This window comes from Polypterus senegalus, chromosome 18 (assembly GCF_016835505.1).
Source record: "Polypterus senegalus isolate Bchr_013 chromosome 18, ASM1683550v1, whole genome shotgun sequence".
NCBI classification, from domain to species: domain Eukaryota; kingdom Metazoa; phylum Chordata; class Cladistia; order Polypteriformes; family Polypteridae; genus Polypterus; species Polypterus senegalus.
Window position 1 is genome coordinate 26,896,692 of NC_053171.1, and position 15,525 is coordinate 26,912,216.

Genomic DNA, 15,525 nt, shown 5'->3' on the forward strand with positions numbered 1-15,525 from the left:
TTGTGTGTAATTTATCATTGGTATGTTACTGAGACAAGACTTGTATTGGGTTTGCTACCATCTGCAGTTTTGGGCATCCATGATAGGTCTTGAAATGTATCACCTATGTATATTGGGGGGATGGGGTTACTACTGTAATTTATTTTAATTTTTCATAAACATGCTTGTCAATATTTATACTATTATTGTGTGTTAAAACAAGGTTATTGTAGCATACCTCTTAAGGTTTAAATAGTGAACAGGGGTGCGGAAATCCAACGCCCGACTCGTCCAACAAGGGTAAATTGACCGTCGGACAAGCGTGTTTTTCTGGTTTCAGTTGTCTGCGGACAAATGCAATTTTCTGGAGAAAAAAAAAATATGTGCTGTGCAGGGCACATTTTTACCACTACTTTCAAATTTTAAACATTTGGGTATGTACTTTGTGCGGAAACAGTCTACTTAGGCATGTCTTTCATGTCTCAAATTGGTATTCAATATTGTTTACAAAATGACGGCTGATTTTTCAAAGGGGAATCACTCTTGTGGTCTTACATAAGTATTTTACCCTACTATCTACACGCTTGGAGATGTGGTCATTTTTTCATGCCGACATTACGATTTAATTTGATGATTTTTCATTATAAATCGATAACTTTTATACATGTATATTATTGATAAAATTCATTTTTTCTACATAAAAATGCGGTCATTTCAACTATAATGCAATTGTTTTCGCCACATAAAGCTTGTTAGGCAGTTAATCTTTCCTGAAATTTGTGATTTTGCGTAGGTTGTGATATGTTATGAAATATCAATAAAAATCTTCAGTTAAACGAGATTAGTCCCCCGACAACATCGGTAATATTTACTTATTTGGAAATGTACCATCTTGCGGAATTTCGAATACGTCATTAGGAATTACCTGTGTAATCCATAATGCACTGCGGTAAGCATGTTGTTCTCGCTTTATGTGTGTTGCTGAAACAAGTAGCATCGCAGATGAGAAATGGATCATTGCTTGATTAAAACTGGCACAACAGGCCCTGAAAAACCTACGGAAGCATATTAAGGCTACAGTGAAAAATGTACACACAGTGAAGACAAAAAAAAAAAAAAGTAAATGTCGAGATTAAAGTCGACTATTCTCGACATTTCCACTTTATTCTCGACATTTACATCGAGATTAAAGTCGACATTTCCACTTTATTCTCGTAATTTTATCAGTAGAATGTCGCAAACTAAATTTCATCTTAAAATGAATGTTTCATTTACTAGATTTTCTTAAACCCCGTCAAATTAATGTAGCACATTAAATGCTTTATATTAAGTGTTCCCCGACCCAGTTGTTAATCTCTGCGCGCTTCTTAAACTGACTTCCTCTTACACAGAGGAAGTGCCAGCAGCAATCGTCGCACATTGACTTCATGATATTCCTGCTCAATGAACAATGAAGATAAATACTTGATATCTTTTTCACGATGAAATGCATTAAAGCATGTATTAGACATGGGTGGCAGGGGGGCATGGTGGCGTGGCTGTAGTGCTGCTTCCTTGCATTAAGGGGTCCTCAGGTCTACGTTCAGTGTAGAGAAGTTTATGGCTGATGTGACGAGGCTCCAAAAAACTGGATATTTGAATGGGTATCACACAGGTTTAACTGAAATATTGTGTAAATGTTGGGTTTGTGATCTGGAGGTCGGAGACACGAACGCAGAATTCAATGGATGTTTTTCTGGGCAGGCTTTCTTTATTGCATGTTTGCTGTGTCTATCTTACGTACTAAACCCCCAGTTCCTATTCTTTGTCTTTCTCCATATAACCAATCACCACACGATAAATGTCTTTGTGAAATTAAAACTAGCTGAAAACATCCCTTTTGTTAAGGGAGTATATATTATCTTGCTTCCTTACAAAGGTGAATAGTTTAAAGACCATACACATCACTTTTCAGCTTACTCTGTGCTGTCAACCTGTATGTTGAAATCAGGGGTGGCATCATTAGATTTAGAGACAGTTTTTATAGTCAGATCATAAAGCTACTCAGTGTTCACCAAACTCACAAAAGCATTTAAATTACTTTGATGCTCACTTTTTTAGTATCATCTGTCATGTTTATGTTTTGGTGTTGTATTCCTTGTCTTCTGTTGGGATTTTAATGATCTAATCTGCCACATTATTGTTACTAATCTGTAAGAGGCACGCAGGTAAGAATTATTTTAAAGGTGTATAGATGTATAGGACCATTTTTCACAACTTCACATAAACCTGACATCACTATTCACATCATACAAAAGTATTTCTCAAAGTAAGGACCTTGGTTTACCTGCAAACATATATATATATCTGCATAAATTATTTCTGCTATTATGACTTGCCTTAATTGTGCTGCTCATGTTGTAAACATTACAAAGTGTAAGTGGGTTTTTGAGAGATGTCTTCTAGCTATAGATCCTTTTGGGGAAAAATGTTTTTGAATACTGGTGCTCTAGTATTTCCAATGTCAGAAATAAATTGTTGTCTTGATGATGGCACTTCCTTGACAAAGTATAATACAATAACTGAAAAATAATGCTTCCAATTCTGAACACTTTAATGATAAGTCTTCATACAAAATTAAAAATCTTACATGCAGCATTCATCGACTTACTTATTCTTTTCTGCTCTAAACTGTTGAGTGCAGTCATCAAACAGTTTCTGATTCATCTCCATAAAGAGTTTCAGTGCATTATAGATCAAGCCATGGATGGTCCTGTAAATTAAAACACTAATGAGAACATAAACTGGATTTAGCAATTCAAGATCTACTAGTTATTAACATATGGGTATACAGTCTTACAGTATGAAGCTACACTACAGAGATAAACTGGAGATTGGCCACATTAGCTGCAATAAAATGGATACTCTAATAAATGCTTTTGGAAAAGAAAAAAAAAAAAAAAGATGATCATGATATAGCTGAACTACCTAAAACCTTTTCCCTCCCCATTTCCAAGAATAGGCTGAAATTTTTATACTATTCATAGACTGAAAAGCTCAGCTTCCCTTAACTTTATGCCATTCCTTTGTGAACCCTCATGTTTTTTTAACATGTTACAAAGTGAAAAAAAGAGACAATTAACTTCATTCATCACTGAAGTGGACACGTCGCACACAACTGCTTGTTCTACATATATGTCAATTAAAGTATGTTGTATTAGAAGGGGAAATAGCAATGAGTAACATGCAGTTTTGGCATTTAGATATGTAAATGTGATATTCACATGTTAATGAATACATCCCTTAAGCTTTAAAGGCAAAACTATATAAACAATACCTGGCAACATTTAAGACCGATATAAGATAATAAAATTACAAGGCTCTTAAAAGCAGCTAATTTTTTTTAAACAATACACAAAGCAAGAATTATTACTTATTTACCAGTGGACCTTTGTTGGGCATAATGCCGCTCCATTAAATGATACTATGTACTAGAGGAGGATGGCACAATTGAGGCCATCAGGAGCTTGAGTATAACCATTTTGACAAGAACGTTTCAATTGGATTGTGGATTTTAAGAGGGGAAAACCTCTTCCATACAAGTGGATATTTATAAATTGGTCATGTCACTTATATATCTCTCTGAGAAAATTGACTGCTTACAGATTTCAAGTCAAAACAGAAATGTGCCTTTAGAATGAGTCTAGCTCACATTAGGGTTCAAACCAAGCCTGGCATATCATGGTGACATATTCAAAGAAAATAAAAATAAGTCAATTCGAAAACATTCCTAATAAGCAGAATAGTTGCATATTTTATTACGCCCCCACCTACTTCAAACCAGAAGGTGTTTTTTCTGTTCTTTTTATGTTGCCACGCAGACAAATATATGGAGCATTAAATACAATTTTGGTCTCTACATTGTATTGTAAAGTATATAGAAAAATCTCTGAGAAGAGCAACCTGGCTCACTCCAGGCCTGCAGGATAGGCCACTTGAAGAAAACAGCACTTTTCAGTTGAAACAATTGGAGATTAGAAGAAGAAAGTGTTTAAAATTATGAACAGAATTAGTAGAGTGGATGCAGGCTGTTACTTTACAACATGGGGACACATATTGAAGCTAGTTATGAGTAAATTTTGCATTAAGATTTTTCCATACTGTGTGTATATATACATACATATACACACACACACACACACACACACACACACACACACACACACACAGTGCCCCCCCAACAGTGGTAAATAAAAGCAATATGGGCTGTGGCAAAAATGCCTTTATTGTTTATCCTCTTGATCTTTCATTTAAAATTATTAACAATAACTTACCCTTCAATTAAAGTAAAATAATAAAGAAATTCTCATCATAAAATGAATATTTTCTCTGTATGAAGAATTGTGTTTCATGTTCAGCTTGCAAAGCTTTATGCTGTTAATAAACAGAAACTGATTGCAGAATTTTTTTTTTTTAGAAAAATGTTGACGAGGGCATGCATGGACTTGTCTTTTGTCCAGGGCAAACTATGTCCTGGTTTCTGTATGGTGGGCAGCATTAATTTAGTACATCCAAGAGCCTCTTGAAGTCAGTCTGTAGCAAATACAACCTAAAGGTTTAATAGACAATGACATCAGAGTGAGTTTTGCAATTTCAAAAGTCAAATGATATGGAGAGGCAGATCATTGACATTGTTTTTGGATGTATTTTTATGGGACTGAATTTTAGGGATAAAGTGCATAATCATCTAGGAACAAAAATGTGACTCAAATTCCATTTAAATCTCTTTAAAAAAAAAAATCACAGAAACCTATTTCAGAAATTTCTGTAAATTCCACAAGTTGACTGAACTCTCATACCATGGACACAGTATCCAAAATTTAGCACTATGTTAGTTATGTTACATGAGTCCTTATGTGTGTAAAGAGGTTGTCAACCAGTAAGTGATTCAAATGTGGGGTTTAATATGGGTAGGCTGCCATGAGTTTCATGTAGACCATTAACTTTCTATTTTCTTAATAAGTTCATAAACTTTAATAATTTTTTTTAATTCCCAGCACACGGGTAAAATGTGTTGAACAGTGTTCAGTTCTTAAATACTGATAAACATCCATGTTAGCTAACCATGGTAAAAATAAGAAAAAACATATTTAGCTGTGTCACATCTAAAGCTAAAAAACAGTCTCAAAAATCCCAGAGGGGCACAAATTTGGTCGTACTCTTAAAACAAGGAGTAAAAACATTTAATCAGTTTTCATAAGGTTAAGATACTACACCAGGAATTAGGAGAGCTCATGAGCTGCCGGAAAATGGTTTTGAGACATAGATACGCATTAACATTCTAGTAAAGGATTAATGTTCTGGAAGTGGTGGAGAACAATTAACTTGTAAAGATAACAATTTGACAGGGATAGAGTAATATTCATTAAAAATTTTGCAAGTTATGTGATCGTTCCATCTAGGTGGAGAAGCCATGCACTGCCAGCGGAAATTAAAATGCTGGTAAAGATACACATAAAATGAAACTTTGCACTGGTAATAATTTGAGAATGTCACAACCAATCATTTCTCTGATTTTGCACCAAACATTGAAAGCCCTTACAACTCATGAAGTAGTATACAGATGTATACATTTCCTACCACTGCACAAGGTAATATGAGAGCAAGCTGCATTAATGGCTTAGTGTGGATTAAGTTTGGATGAGCATACATACTGCATGCCATAATTTCCTAAGTATTTATAATTAATTCCATCTTACTTATTCCAGTGAGTCTTCGAGTTCCGGTACAATGAAGGAAACATGATGGGTAAGATTTTAGCAGCATTGTCACTGATTAAGCTCATGATGTATTCATTATTCCAGTAGTACAATGCTCGTTCTGCAACCTTGGAGAGAAGAGAGGAACCAGATACTACTTTAGAAAATGTTACACTCCTAAATTAGGATCTATTAAAATAAAATGTTAAAGGAAAACTATTTTTGAAATAAAACTGGATATAAAGAATAGCATTGAAACTGCCAGTGATAATAAAAAAAATACCAAATTAAGTGAAATGAAACACAGTGTTCAGACAATGTTGGCATGTCATGGATACAAATAAACAGAAAACAAAATCAGCCAATATTAACACATGCTTTTTTTTTAATTTCAGGTGATCCAAGGAAAACAACTGTTGAATATTTTTTGTTTCTTCAGAAGAAATTATAAACTGATAATAAGCAGTACCTTTTTGTATTATGGCACAAAAGGAACAAGACAAAACTGTACAAAAGTAGAACAGGAGGAGTGCAAGATTCAGAACTTGTAAGAGCAGTTGCTTCTCAGGTTTGTTTCAAATAAGTAATATGTAAGACAGTAGGCAAGAGATTGATTTCTTTATCATTAATCACCAGTTTAACAGCAAGTTTCCATGTAGTTTTTGAGATCTTCATATTAAAAATAAAGTGGACAAAAACATCTCAACTAATATCCAATGACAACAAACTTTAAACATAATAAAAGTTGAAGTTATTATTTTATATCTTTTTTTAACACTGAAGAAACCACTATGACTTCTAAAGTCCAACCATAAATATAATACATAAATACAGTTCCCTAAGAGGGGCAGGCATTACCAACCTGAAAATGTGGACTTGAGACACACTTTGCCAGTTGTCGAAACAATGGCTCCATGACTTTAACAAACTCTGAAGGCTCTATTACATCCAGAATTTCCTCAAGCTCATTTAAGAACATGACTTCTTTTGGACTATGTGTCTTTGGCCAGTACTTAAGAAGTGCCATAACCACCTGAACAAATGAAAACATATTTTCTGAATATAAAACATTGTGAACTCATTCTTATTAATGTAGGTTTACAATTATTAAATATTAATACAATTAAACCCTGATATATATATATATATATATATATATATATATATATATATATATATATATATATATATTTTAAACTTGGATAAAGATACCACCTACAAAAACAAAATAATAAAAAATATACATTATGTAATCAATAAGACTATTTATTACATAGTCTTTAATCTAAATCATTTTTCATACAAATAATTAGCAATCACAGATAGATACAACACAGGACAAAGACCTAAAAGCAAAACATATTTGGGTTAGACAATTCCATTATTCCCGAGAGAATGAATGTCACGCAAAGAAAGATGACAAGAAAACAAAGGAAATTGTGAGACATTCAAACTGTGGTGTCTAATCTTGCTTTTCTTTCCCTGAACATTCCTGTAATTGTTAACAGTGTATGTTAAAAAAGGAATAAAAGTATGCATGTCAGTGTGCATCTGTACAAAGGAACAGTCAAGAAAATGAAGACATGGTGCAACATTCAGGTGCGCTGACTTAAACTATTTTAAAAGTTGAAGAATTTTAAAATATTTAAGTGACTTCAAAGAGTTAATTATCACAATTTGTTTAATAAATAAATTAGTATCTGGAATACCATGTGTTAATAATATAAAATACATGTTATTTCAGAGGCAATTCACAGTATAATGTGGTTAAAAACTGAGCCAAATTAGGCTTGTGAGGGCTATAATATATGAAAAAATTATATCAAATGATAAACTGTTGTTAGCTGTTATGAAGGGTTGGTGAATTATTTTAGCTCAAATTTCTTAAAACAAAATTTTTCCACCCAATGAAGATTTAAAATCTTTTAAAGACTTAAACTAAAATTGTTGGCCGCATCTGATGGATCGATAGAAGGTGATTATGGTGCTTTGCCAATAAATTAGTGTCAGAGAAATGCTGAATCTGAACAGTTTGCAGATAATGCATCCATGACATTGTTTTAGTGTAACAGAAATCTTCAGTACAGGTTTATTGCCTCGTCACATGTTACGGAGGTTACTTCCTCTCATTTATTTCTACACAAGTTGTTTGCACTATTTACTTGGATGGGCCTGAACATCATGTAACCCACTTGCTACGATTTCAAGGAGCAGGAGAAGTAAGCTGCTGTGGTTTATGCAATCTGCTTTACAGCCACAGTAGCCACTTCTACAGGCTGCATATCATAAAGAAGCTACTGTAGTACACATTTTGATTTTGGTACATACTATACCTATAAAGGGAAGTATGCAAAATTCAAGGCTGTTTGAGGAAATTGATGAAACAATATACACATGTCCAATCTGACAAACCTCTCCCCTCACAAAATTGGCTGCATCTTGGAAAGTATTGATCTTAAATCAAAATAATTTTACAGGGTGTCTCCTTTTTGGTTGAGTACGACATCAAAAGTGATGATGGTGAACATGAGGAGACATGTTTCAAGTCCAGACCCATCTACTACCTAGTTTCACATATATAATATGCATGGCAACCAAACTCTACTCATACAGCCTTCTGATTGAGATGTGGGTAGTGTGCCACACAGGTATTCATAACATTTTTGTATGATTATTTTGTATCTGGTAGCTCAGTGGCTTAAAAAGATTTTTATACACCCTTTATGCACCCTTCAATTAGTCTTTACACTATTTATTTTGCACTGGTGTACACACTTCTCTCTATGCTGTGGTTTCTATTACACACCTGAAAGAAAGAGAATATATGTGAAAACATCATCGCACTAATGCAATATTATTTGAATATGAACAGCGTCAGATCGGGTGTGAATTTATGCAGGAACTGGAAATTCTCTGATGTGGGACCTTCCCCCAGGGAAGAAAGTGCAGTGTCAGGTGCTCATTCAGTGTAATAGGAACCATAGCACAGAGAGGTGTAAACACTGCAACAAGTACACATGTCGTAAATATAGGAAGGATGATCCTTGGGTGTGAGGGAACTTTTAATATTTGAATGTGATGATTTTATATAGCACGGAATGGAAATCAGCACTTCTTAGCATTGCACCATGCAAACCGTCGTATCAATCGCCTACTGTAACTTGCTTTCTTTTTTCTTCGGTTATACATGTAGTCTTGAATAAAAGTGCACTTGTTTTGTTATACTTTTACACCAACATATGTTCCTGTGATTGAGCATGCTCAAAAAATACACGTGTAATGCCACGAAAAGTGCACGCAGACACTTGTTTTCGCAAACATTGGTACGAGAATGCAGTCACAAGTACACTGCAGAGCTATAGCGCGTCTTTATGTGAAAACAGCCATGTCAGATGGGGTTGTATGGATTGATTCTGAACGCGACTGAGAGAATGAAAAGTGAATTAAAAAAAAAAAAAAAAGCTAACTTTTATAAGGATCATAAATTACACCGGCTATTACAGACTGAAATCAAATGTATGCTTTTATTCTAAAATAGTAAGACTAAGAGCAGTTTACTTCTCAAAACGGAGTAGTGCAGGTTCGAACTCGCGACCTTTTGGTTCCCAGTCGGCAGCTGAATCTATTGCGCCACGGAGGCAATCATAATAAACGGGTGTCAATGCCGCATGTTAAGGCGGCTTTTTGTTTCTGCAGTTATATTTTTGAATAAAAGAGCAACTGTTGTGTTATATTTGTACCTTTTGTGAAAATGTTTCTTTGATATCTGGACTTCAGGGCTTCATACATTATATAGTTTATGCCTACATTTTGTCATCTACTACTAGAATATAAAAAAAAACATTTAACAATGCGTTTACACAGATTACTGTAGAAACGGAACAGACATGAAATGCGTGTATTCCAAATAATCTATTATTTCCACTCTAAAACTTCACTTCACTCCCAGATACTCAATCAAGGCATGAGCTGAGAGAAGTTCGTGCACATTTTAAATTGGTGGGGGGATGGAATAGCCAGCTGCTTCTAGCTTCTCTTTATCAGCACATTTAGAGGACAAGGGACGCTAGCAGAGAGGTGTGAAGCGATTTAAGGTGGGACGGATTTACAAGTTTTTTCGTAGGCTCTGGTAATTCTAGTGTTAAGGAACAATTTAACTTTTGGTAGGTGTACCCAAACACTACTCCCCCTTGTCATTTCCAACGCAACTATTACTAACAAATAAAAAATTGCATGTTTAACATAAGACATATTTATGTAAAATTAAAACCTTTGTATGCTAATAAAAACAAAACAAAAAAAGAATTAAAACACAAAAGTAATATTTTATATAATGAATGGATGAAAGCAAATATTAAAAATATAAACAATTATAAATACTTACAGGTTCTGTAAGAGTGCTATCCTTTTCTAGAAACTGAACAACACAATATGCTAGCTAGAAAAGAGGGAAAAATTCAAATATGAAAATAAATGCAATTAAAAACTATAATTTAAAGCTAATTTGTACAGTATTTAAAAAAAATGTTTAAGTCAGATATAAGAACCTCTCATGCTTCAAGTTGAATTCAGAATATGCTCTTTTAGCATGTACACAACATTAGAGAAATCAACTTTGCTCCGTTTAGTCTGTGCTTAAAAACTTGAATTTACTGCACAACTTTACTGTTTAAGAGAGCTGGAGAAATGAATGGAGCACTGGTTGGTTTAACAAAAAATAAATAAATAAATAAACTACATTCCTCGTCCTGCCCAAAATATGACTGATTCAACCTAGACCTACCAGAAAAAGTATCATAGTTCGAACCCATTGACAAATCCTCAAGTAAAAGTTCTTTACAAATAAGGTTTGCAGAAAAGTGTCTTTGAACATGCAAGATGTAATGCAATAGATTCTATCCTGCCAGCTAAGAGCACCAAGATGAGGCTTTAGTGGAAACTTGAGCATAAGCTAAACAACTACAAAAATATTTCCTAATTTGACAAAACACAAATTCTGCTTTAATAAACAGGTAATAAACAGAATTTGTCATAAATTGCATGATTCCATGGATCCATTCTGCACTGTGTCAACATTATGGAGTAGTGGTGAAACAGGCCTTCCCCAAATGATGAGCATGAAATGAACCAGCCAAGAGAAACTGAACTGGACCCTCAGGGTGGAATGAGGTTTGATTGTGCATTCATGTGCTATGCTTCATTCAACTTGTTACGTGTGTTGGTTATGTCTTCTAGCATTGCCCTGAGCATCACAGAGCCAGAAAAGATTGTGAAATAGCTGGAAAATGCCAAGAAAGTTTAAAGGCCATTCCGTTGAATGTGAAACTTGAAACGATAAAGTGCAGGTAAACAACTTTATTAGACAGTATTTAATGAAGAGTAATTTTGTTTCAGAGTTTGTTTTGATGACTAATATTAATGAACCACTTCTACATTTTTATGTGGTGTTATATGAACAAAACTCTGGGTTATTTTTGGGGACAATAAGCACAAAACATTTTCTATTTAGATAATGGAAATTAAGAGTTTGCATTATGAAAATTCACCTTACAAAGGAATTTTCAGGAACAGACTATCTTCATAAAGTAGGGGAAGCCTGTACTGCAACAGTGTGGGGAATGCTTTCTTGGACACATATTAAGACTATTAATACTAATTCTGAATCACCTGAAGGACACAGCATACCATGGAGGTTTTCTCATTGACAATGTGCATCTTTCATACAGCCACAGTATATGGCTATTTCCAGAAGGATCATGATCTACATCTCATGCTGGACCCAGAAAAATGGCAGACAAAATATACTCTAAGATGCTGCACAATTTCCATATCTCAACCTATTAAGGCTTCTTTGGGTTATGGTGGAACATGAGGTTCATAGCATGGATGTGTGGTTGAAAAATCTGCTTGGACTAAAATCCCTAACAAATGTTTACAGTAAGATGCTGCATCCTTGACTTGAAGAATTCAAAAAAAGTTACAGAGATAAAGCTGGATCCCACCCTGTATTGGGTATATAAATGTATCTAATTAAGTTGCCACTGAATGTATATTAAGTATGCTAGAATTCCATTTACATAATTCTTGGATAGACTTTACTCCTCTGAAACCATGTGCTATGCATATACTGCACTTGGAGTACAGTATTTATACATGTTTTGCTTTTTGTCTAATAGTTTCAAATGTCACAATTTAAAATATGAAAAACATGTCTGCTAACATTCTCTAGATTATTCAACATATAATTGAAATATTTTTCATAAACATTAAAAAATAGTTTGAGCTCATTTCAGTACTTGTGTTCTTCATTTGTTAAGTAGGCCAAACCAAAAAAGAAAACCAAATTAAATAAATGTCTGGGAACTTAAATATTTAACACCTGACCCATATGAATTTCAGATGGTTCTAAAAGAAGGTGTAAAACATCAAATTGAGAAACCAAATCAGCATCAAATATGACAAAAGTCCATTCTAGAAGCTTAGGAAAAGCAGGCAGCCACAAAACCTGTGCAATCTAGAGCAAGAAAAGGATAATTTGAATCACTTAAGAAAACTGATACCATTTAAAAAGTAAAAGAATATCAGCAAAGTCCAACTATATAAGTATTAAACTCTTATAAATCTGTTTTTTTCTTTTATGTCAGGTCTTACACACATTAAAATTCCTCTTTAAATGTAAAGGTACCTGTGGATGGTAGACACTAAGTGACTTGACTTTATGCAAAGGCAGCAAAACTTTTAACAGGAAAATTTTGTGCTCTTCTTTTAAAGGTAAGGCAAAACCATTAATAATGCTACAAAAAAACAGAAAAGAGAATGTAAAGATTTGCTGACCCTCCCAAAAAAATTATCCAAAAACAGTCACTTTACATTTGACAATACAAAGAAACCCTAATGTCAAAACAATTTAAGACAGAAGAGCAGATTCCTTCAGAAATATCAAAAATATTTCTTAGAATCTGACTGAATGTAGCTAATAATTTTTTTCAAAAGGTCACTAAAAACAAATCTACAATTTCCTTTAAAAAATCTCACACAGAGCCTGTAAGTCTTAAAATTCATGAATGAATTAGACAACAGCTAAATACCAATGCAGTACATGAAACAATGGTAAAGGTTAACAAGAAGAGTACAAACTATATCAGAGCAAGTTAAATACGTCATTATAAGAAATCCAATATAACAAAAGAAACTTCACAGTGAAAAACTAAAACCTACTTAATAATTAACTTTGAAAGCAAGTCCATTATGCTTTAACTTTTTTCGTTTCATATACTATATACAGCACATATTGTACAATTACCAAATACTAAACAAGTATGGGTAAAATTTAACAATTATCAACTTTGAAACATGTTTACTAAGTTTTAACAAACTTATTTTGTTTTCATATACTGCACATATTTTACAATTATCAAAATCTAAACCTGTATGGGCAAAATGTATTAGAAATTTTTAATCTGTGTAAAACAAGGTGCAGATAATGTGGTCTACAATATGAAAAAGCCGATCCTATCTTTCTTTGCCATATGACAGCAAACTAAGCACTTGGCTGGTATTTGTACAACATTGACATTTGGGTTTATTCTGACAACCAGCTTTGACCAATATTGTGTAAGGCAATATTTAATTACTGTGTAATTATTTCAAAAATTTTGGCTGTAAAATTCAGAGTTAAAAGATTTAACTTCACATTCGCCATGTAATGAATTGTCCAATTAAGTGATACTTGAGTTTTTGACTAACTTCTGCTCTGCTAATTCCTATATAAACTGAAAACTAAATAAAACTGGAACCTGAATTAACTCTGTGCAAGCCAAATAATTTTGCATTATTTCTTCATTATTCTTGATTAGATTATCATCTTGAACTCTATAAAAGTTGTTTTCTACAAATATATGCAAAGTCAATGCTAAGTCAATGCAAAGTTTTTATTCAAAAAATTACAATACCTTCCCAAAATCTCCAGTAATTCTGCAATCCCATTATGGTGTTCTGTTTCATAAATAAATCTACAAAACAAAAATAATTGCACCTTAGAATATTTGTTAAATGGTTTTTACATAGATGAGGTTTTCAGTGTCTGTCTTTAATTTGCCTGTTTTAAAACCAGAAATTGATCTATCTCTGATATGCCTAAAAGAATGGGTTTCTTTTCAATGGAAAATTGTGGACGACTAGAAATGACCATTTTACTCACTAGTTAATTCACCTTAATTTGCAGTAAAATACTACTATTCTAAAAATGCGACAGTGATCTTCTTTGTACTGTGCAAGTACTAGATCAGTATATTTAAAGATAGTATATAACATTCCCAATGAGCAATGGAAATACACAGAAAGATAAGGATATTTAATAGGTATTTAACGGTTACAAATCTTTTAAAACAGGACATTTTTAGAATGGATTGGGTATTTTGCCAAGGTAAAAGTAAAGATGTTCAGTAGAGGATTAGAAAAAGGTCTTTCCAACACATTGTGCATGGATGAAATTCAATTTCTCAAGCCATGATACAGTATTTTATCTTTTATGAAGCACTTTATCTGAAATAAATATTTACTTCACAGGGTTTAATGTGCATTCATTACAGAATTCTTGATTTTCTGTAAAGAACTCTTTTTGGTTACATAACGCTAAGAAATACGATACAGTGTGGAACTGTTATATTAAAAAGGTTGCGCTCCAAGGGTCAAATGGTCAGAACTAGACTTTGGTTGACTTTTTGGTTCCTTACTAACCTGGTCATATTTCCAATTTCATTCACACACTGCAAGTGTAATATTTTATGGAGAGTGACTGATAGGCACACAGAATTTCCCATTTCAACGAAAATGCTGATGCATTTTTCTTGCACTAGTCTCTACATTGCTGCTATACAACTAACATTTTCTTAGCTTGTTTAAATTACTACATGACTTACATGGCAAGAATACAATAAAAAAATGTATGGTAAAGGAAAGAGATTGGGAACTGATGTGCAGTTTAAAAGTGACAAGATACTAGTATAAATAACTCCACTTAAACATATTGATCAAAAATTAGGTAAAAGGGATTTAAGAACATGTGGAATCTGTCAGAACATACCAAATTATAATTTAAGAACTCTTACCTATAAAATATATTATTGATCTGTTTACGAATGTATGCCCTAAGCCCAAGAAATTTTCCATAGATTCTGTGAAGTGTGGTTTTAAGAAAATCTCTCTCACGGGGGTCTTCACTGTCAAAAAGTTCTAAAAGCTGTTTAGAAAAGGAAATAAATTTATCAGTATAAAAATATGGATATACATTAATTTAAGAAACACATAAAATACCTACCTGTAATACAAATTTCTGGTCAATATACTTTTTAGCAACATTTGGTTGAAAATCTGGGGACTCTAAAAACCTAAGAAAAAATTCATAGACAAGCTGTAAAAAAAAAAAAACAAAAACAAAAAAGTTAACATAAAAATATAACATTGCCTAGCATATACTAAAATAAGGAAAAAAATGCAAATGTATACAAGGATAGAAGAAAAAGGCTAAAAAATATCAGGTTCCATAAAACAATCACCTTTGTAATAAGTTAGTGTCTAAAGAGTTTGGACAGCAAGAGTGCTTGTGTTAAGTACAGCAGCTCGCATTTTCAATTAGAGAGAAAAAAGTGATAAAGTATAATTTGAAACTGATGCTTTAGTAAACAACAGGCTTGTTAGATTAACAACAAAATGTGTCTATTTCACTTGTAAACTTGTTAAGCATGTTAGCCTTGAATCTTTTTGATAAACACACATTAAAAAAAGAAGCAAATTTATTAAAAGGACT

The 15,525-nt window shown here is 33.2% G+C and overlaps 1 protein-coding gene across 5 annotated transcripts in view; it reads right to left on the reverse strand.

The window, feature by feature from the left end:
* ppp2r5ca (protein phosphatase 2, regulatory subunit B', gamma a) overlaps positions 1-15,525 on the reverse strand; it is a 147,242-nt gene that overhangs the window by 34,014 nt on the left and 97,703 nt on the right. For all 5 annotated transcript variants that reach the window (XM_039740962.1, XM_039740960.1, XM_039740959.1 and 2 more), the window contains 8 exons: positions 15,037-15,129; positions 14,828-14,958; positions 13,670-13,729; positions 12,403-12,511; positions 10,102-10,155; positions 6,580-6,750; positions 5,718-5,845; positions 2,630-2,731 (listed from right to left, as the gene is read on the reverse strand). In XM_039740962.1, coding sequence (XP_039596896.1) covers positions 2,630-2,731; positions 5,718-5,845; positions 6,580-6,750; positions 10,102-10,155; positions 12,403-12,511; positions 13,670-13,729; positions 14,828-14,958; positions 15,037-15,129 — 848 coding nt within the window. The remainder of the gene's footprint in view (positions 1-2,629; positions 2,732-5,717; positions 5,846-6,579; positions 6,751-10,101; positions 10,156-12,402; positions 12,512-13,669; positions 13,730-14,827; positions 14,959-15,036; positions 15,130-15,525) is intronic.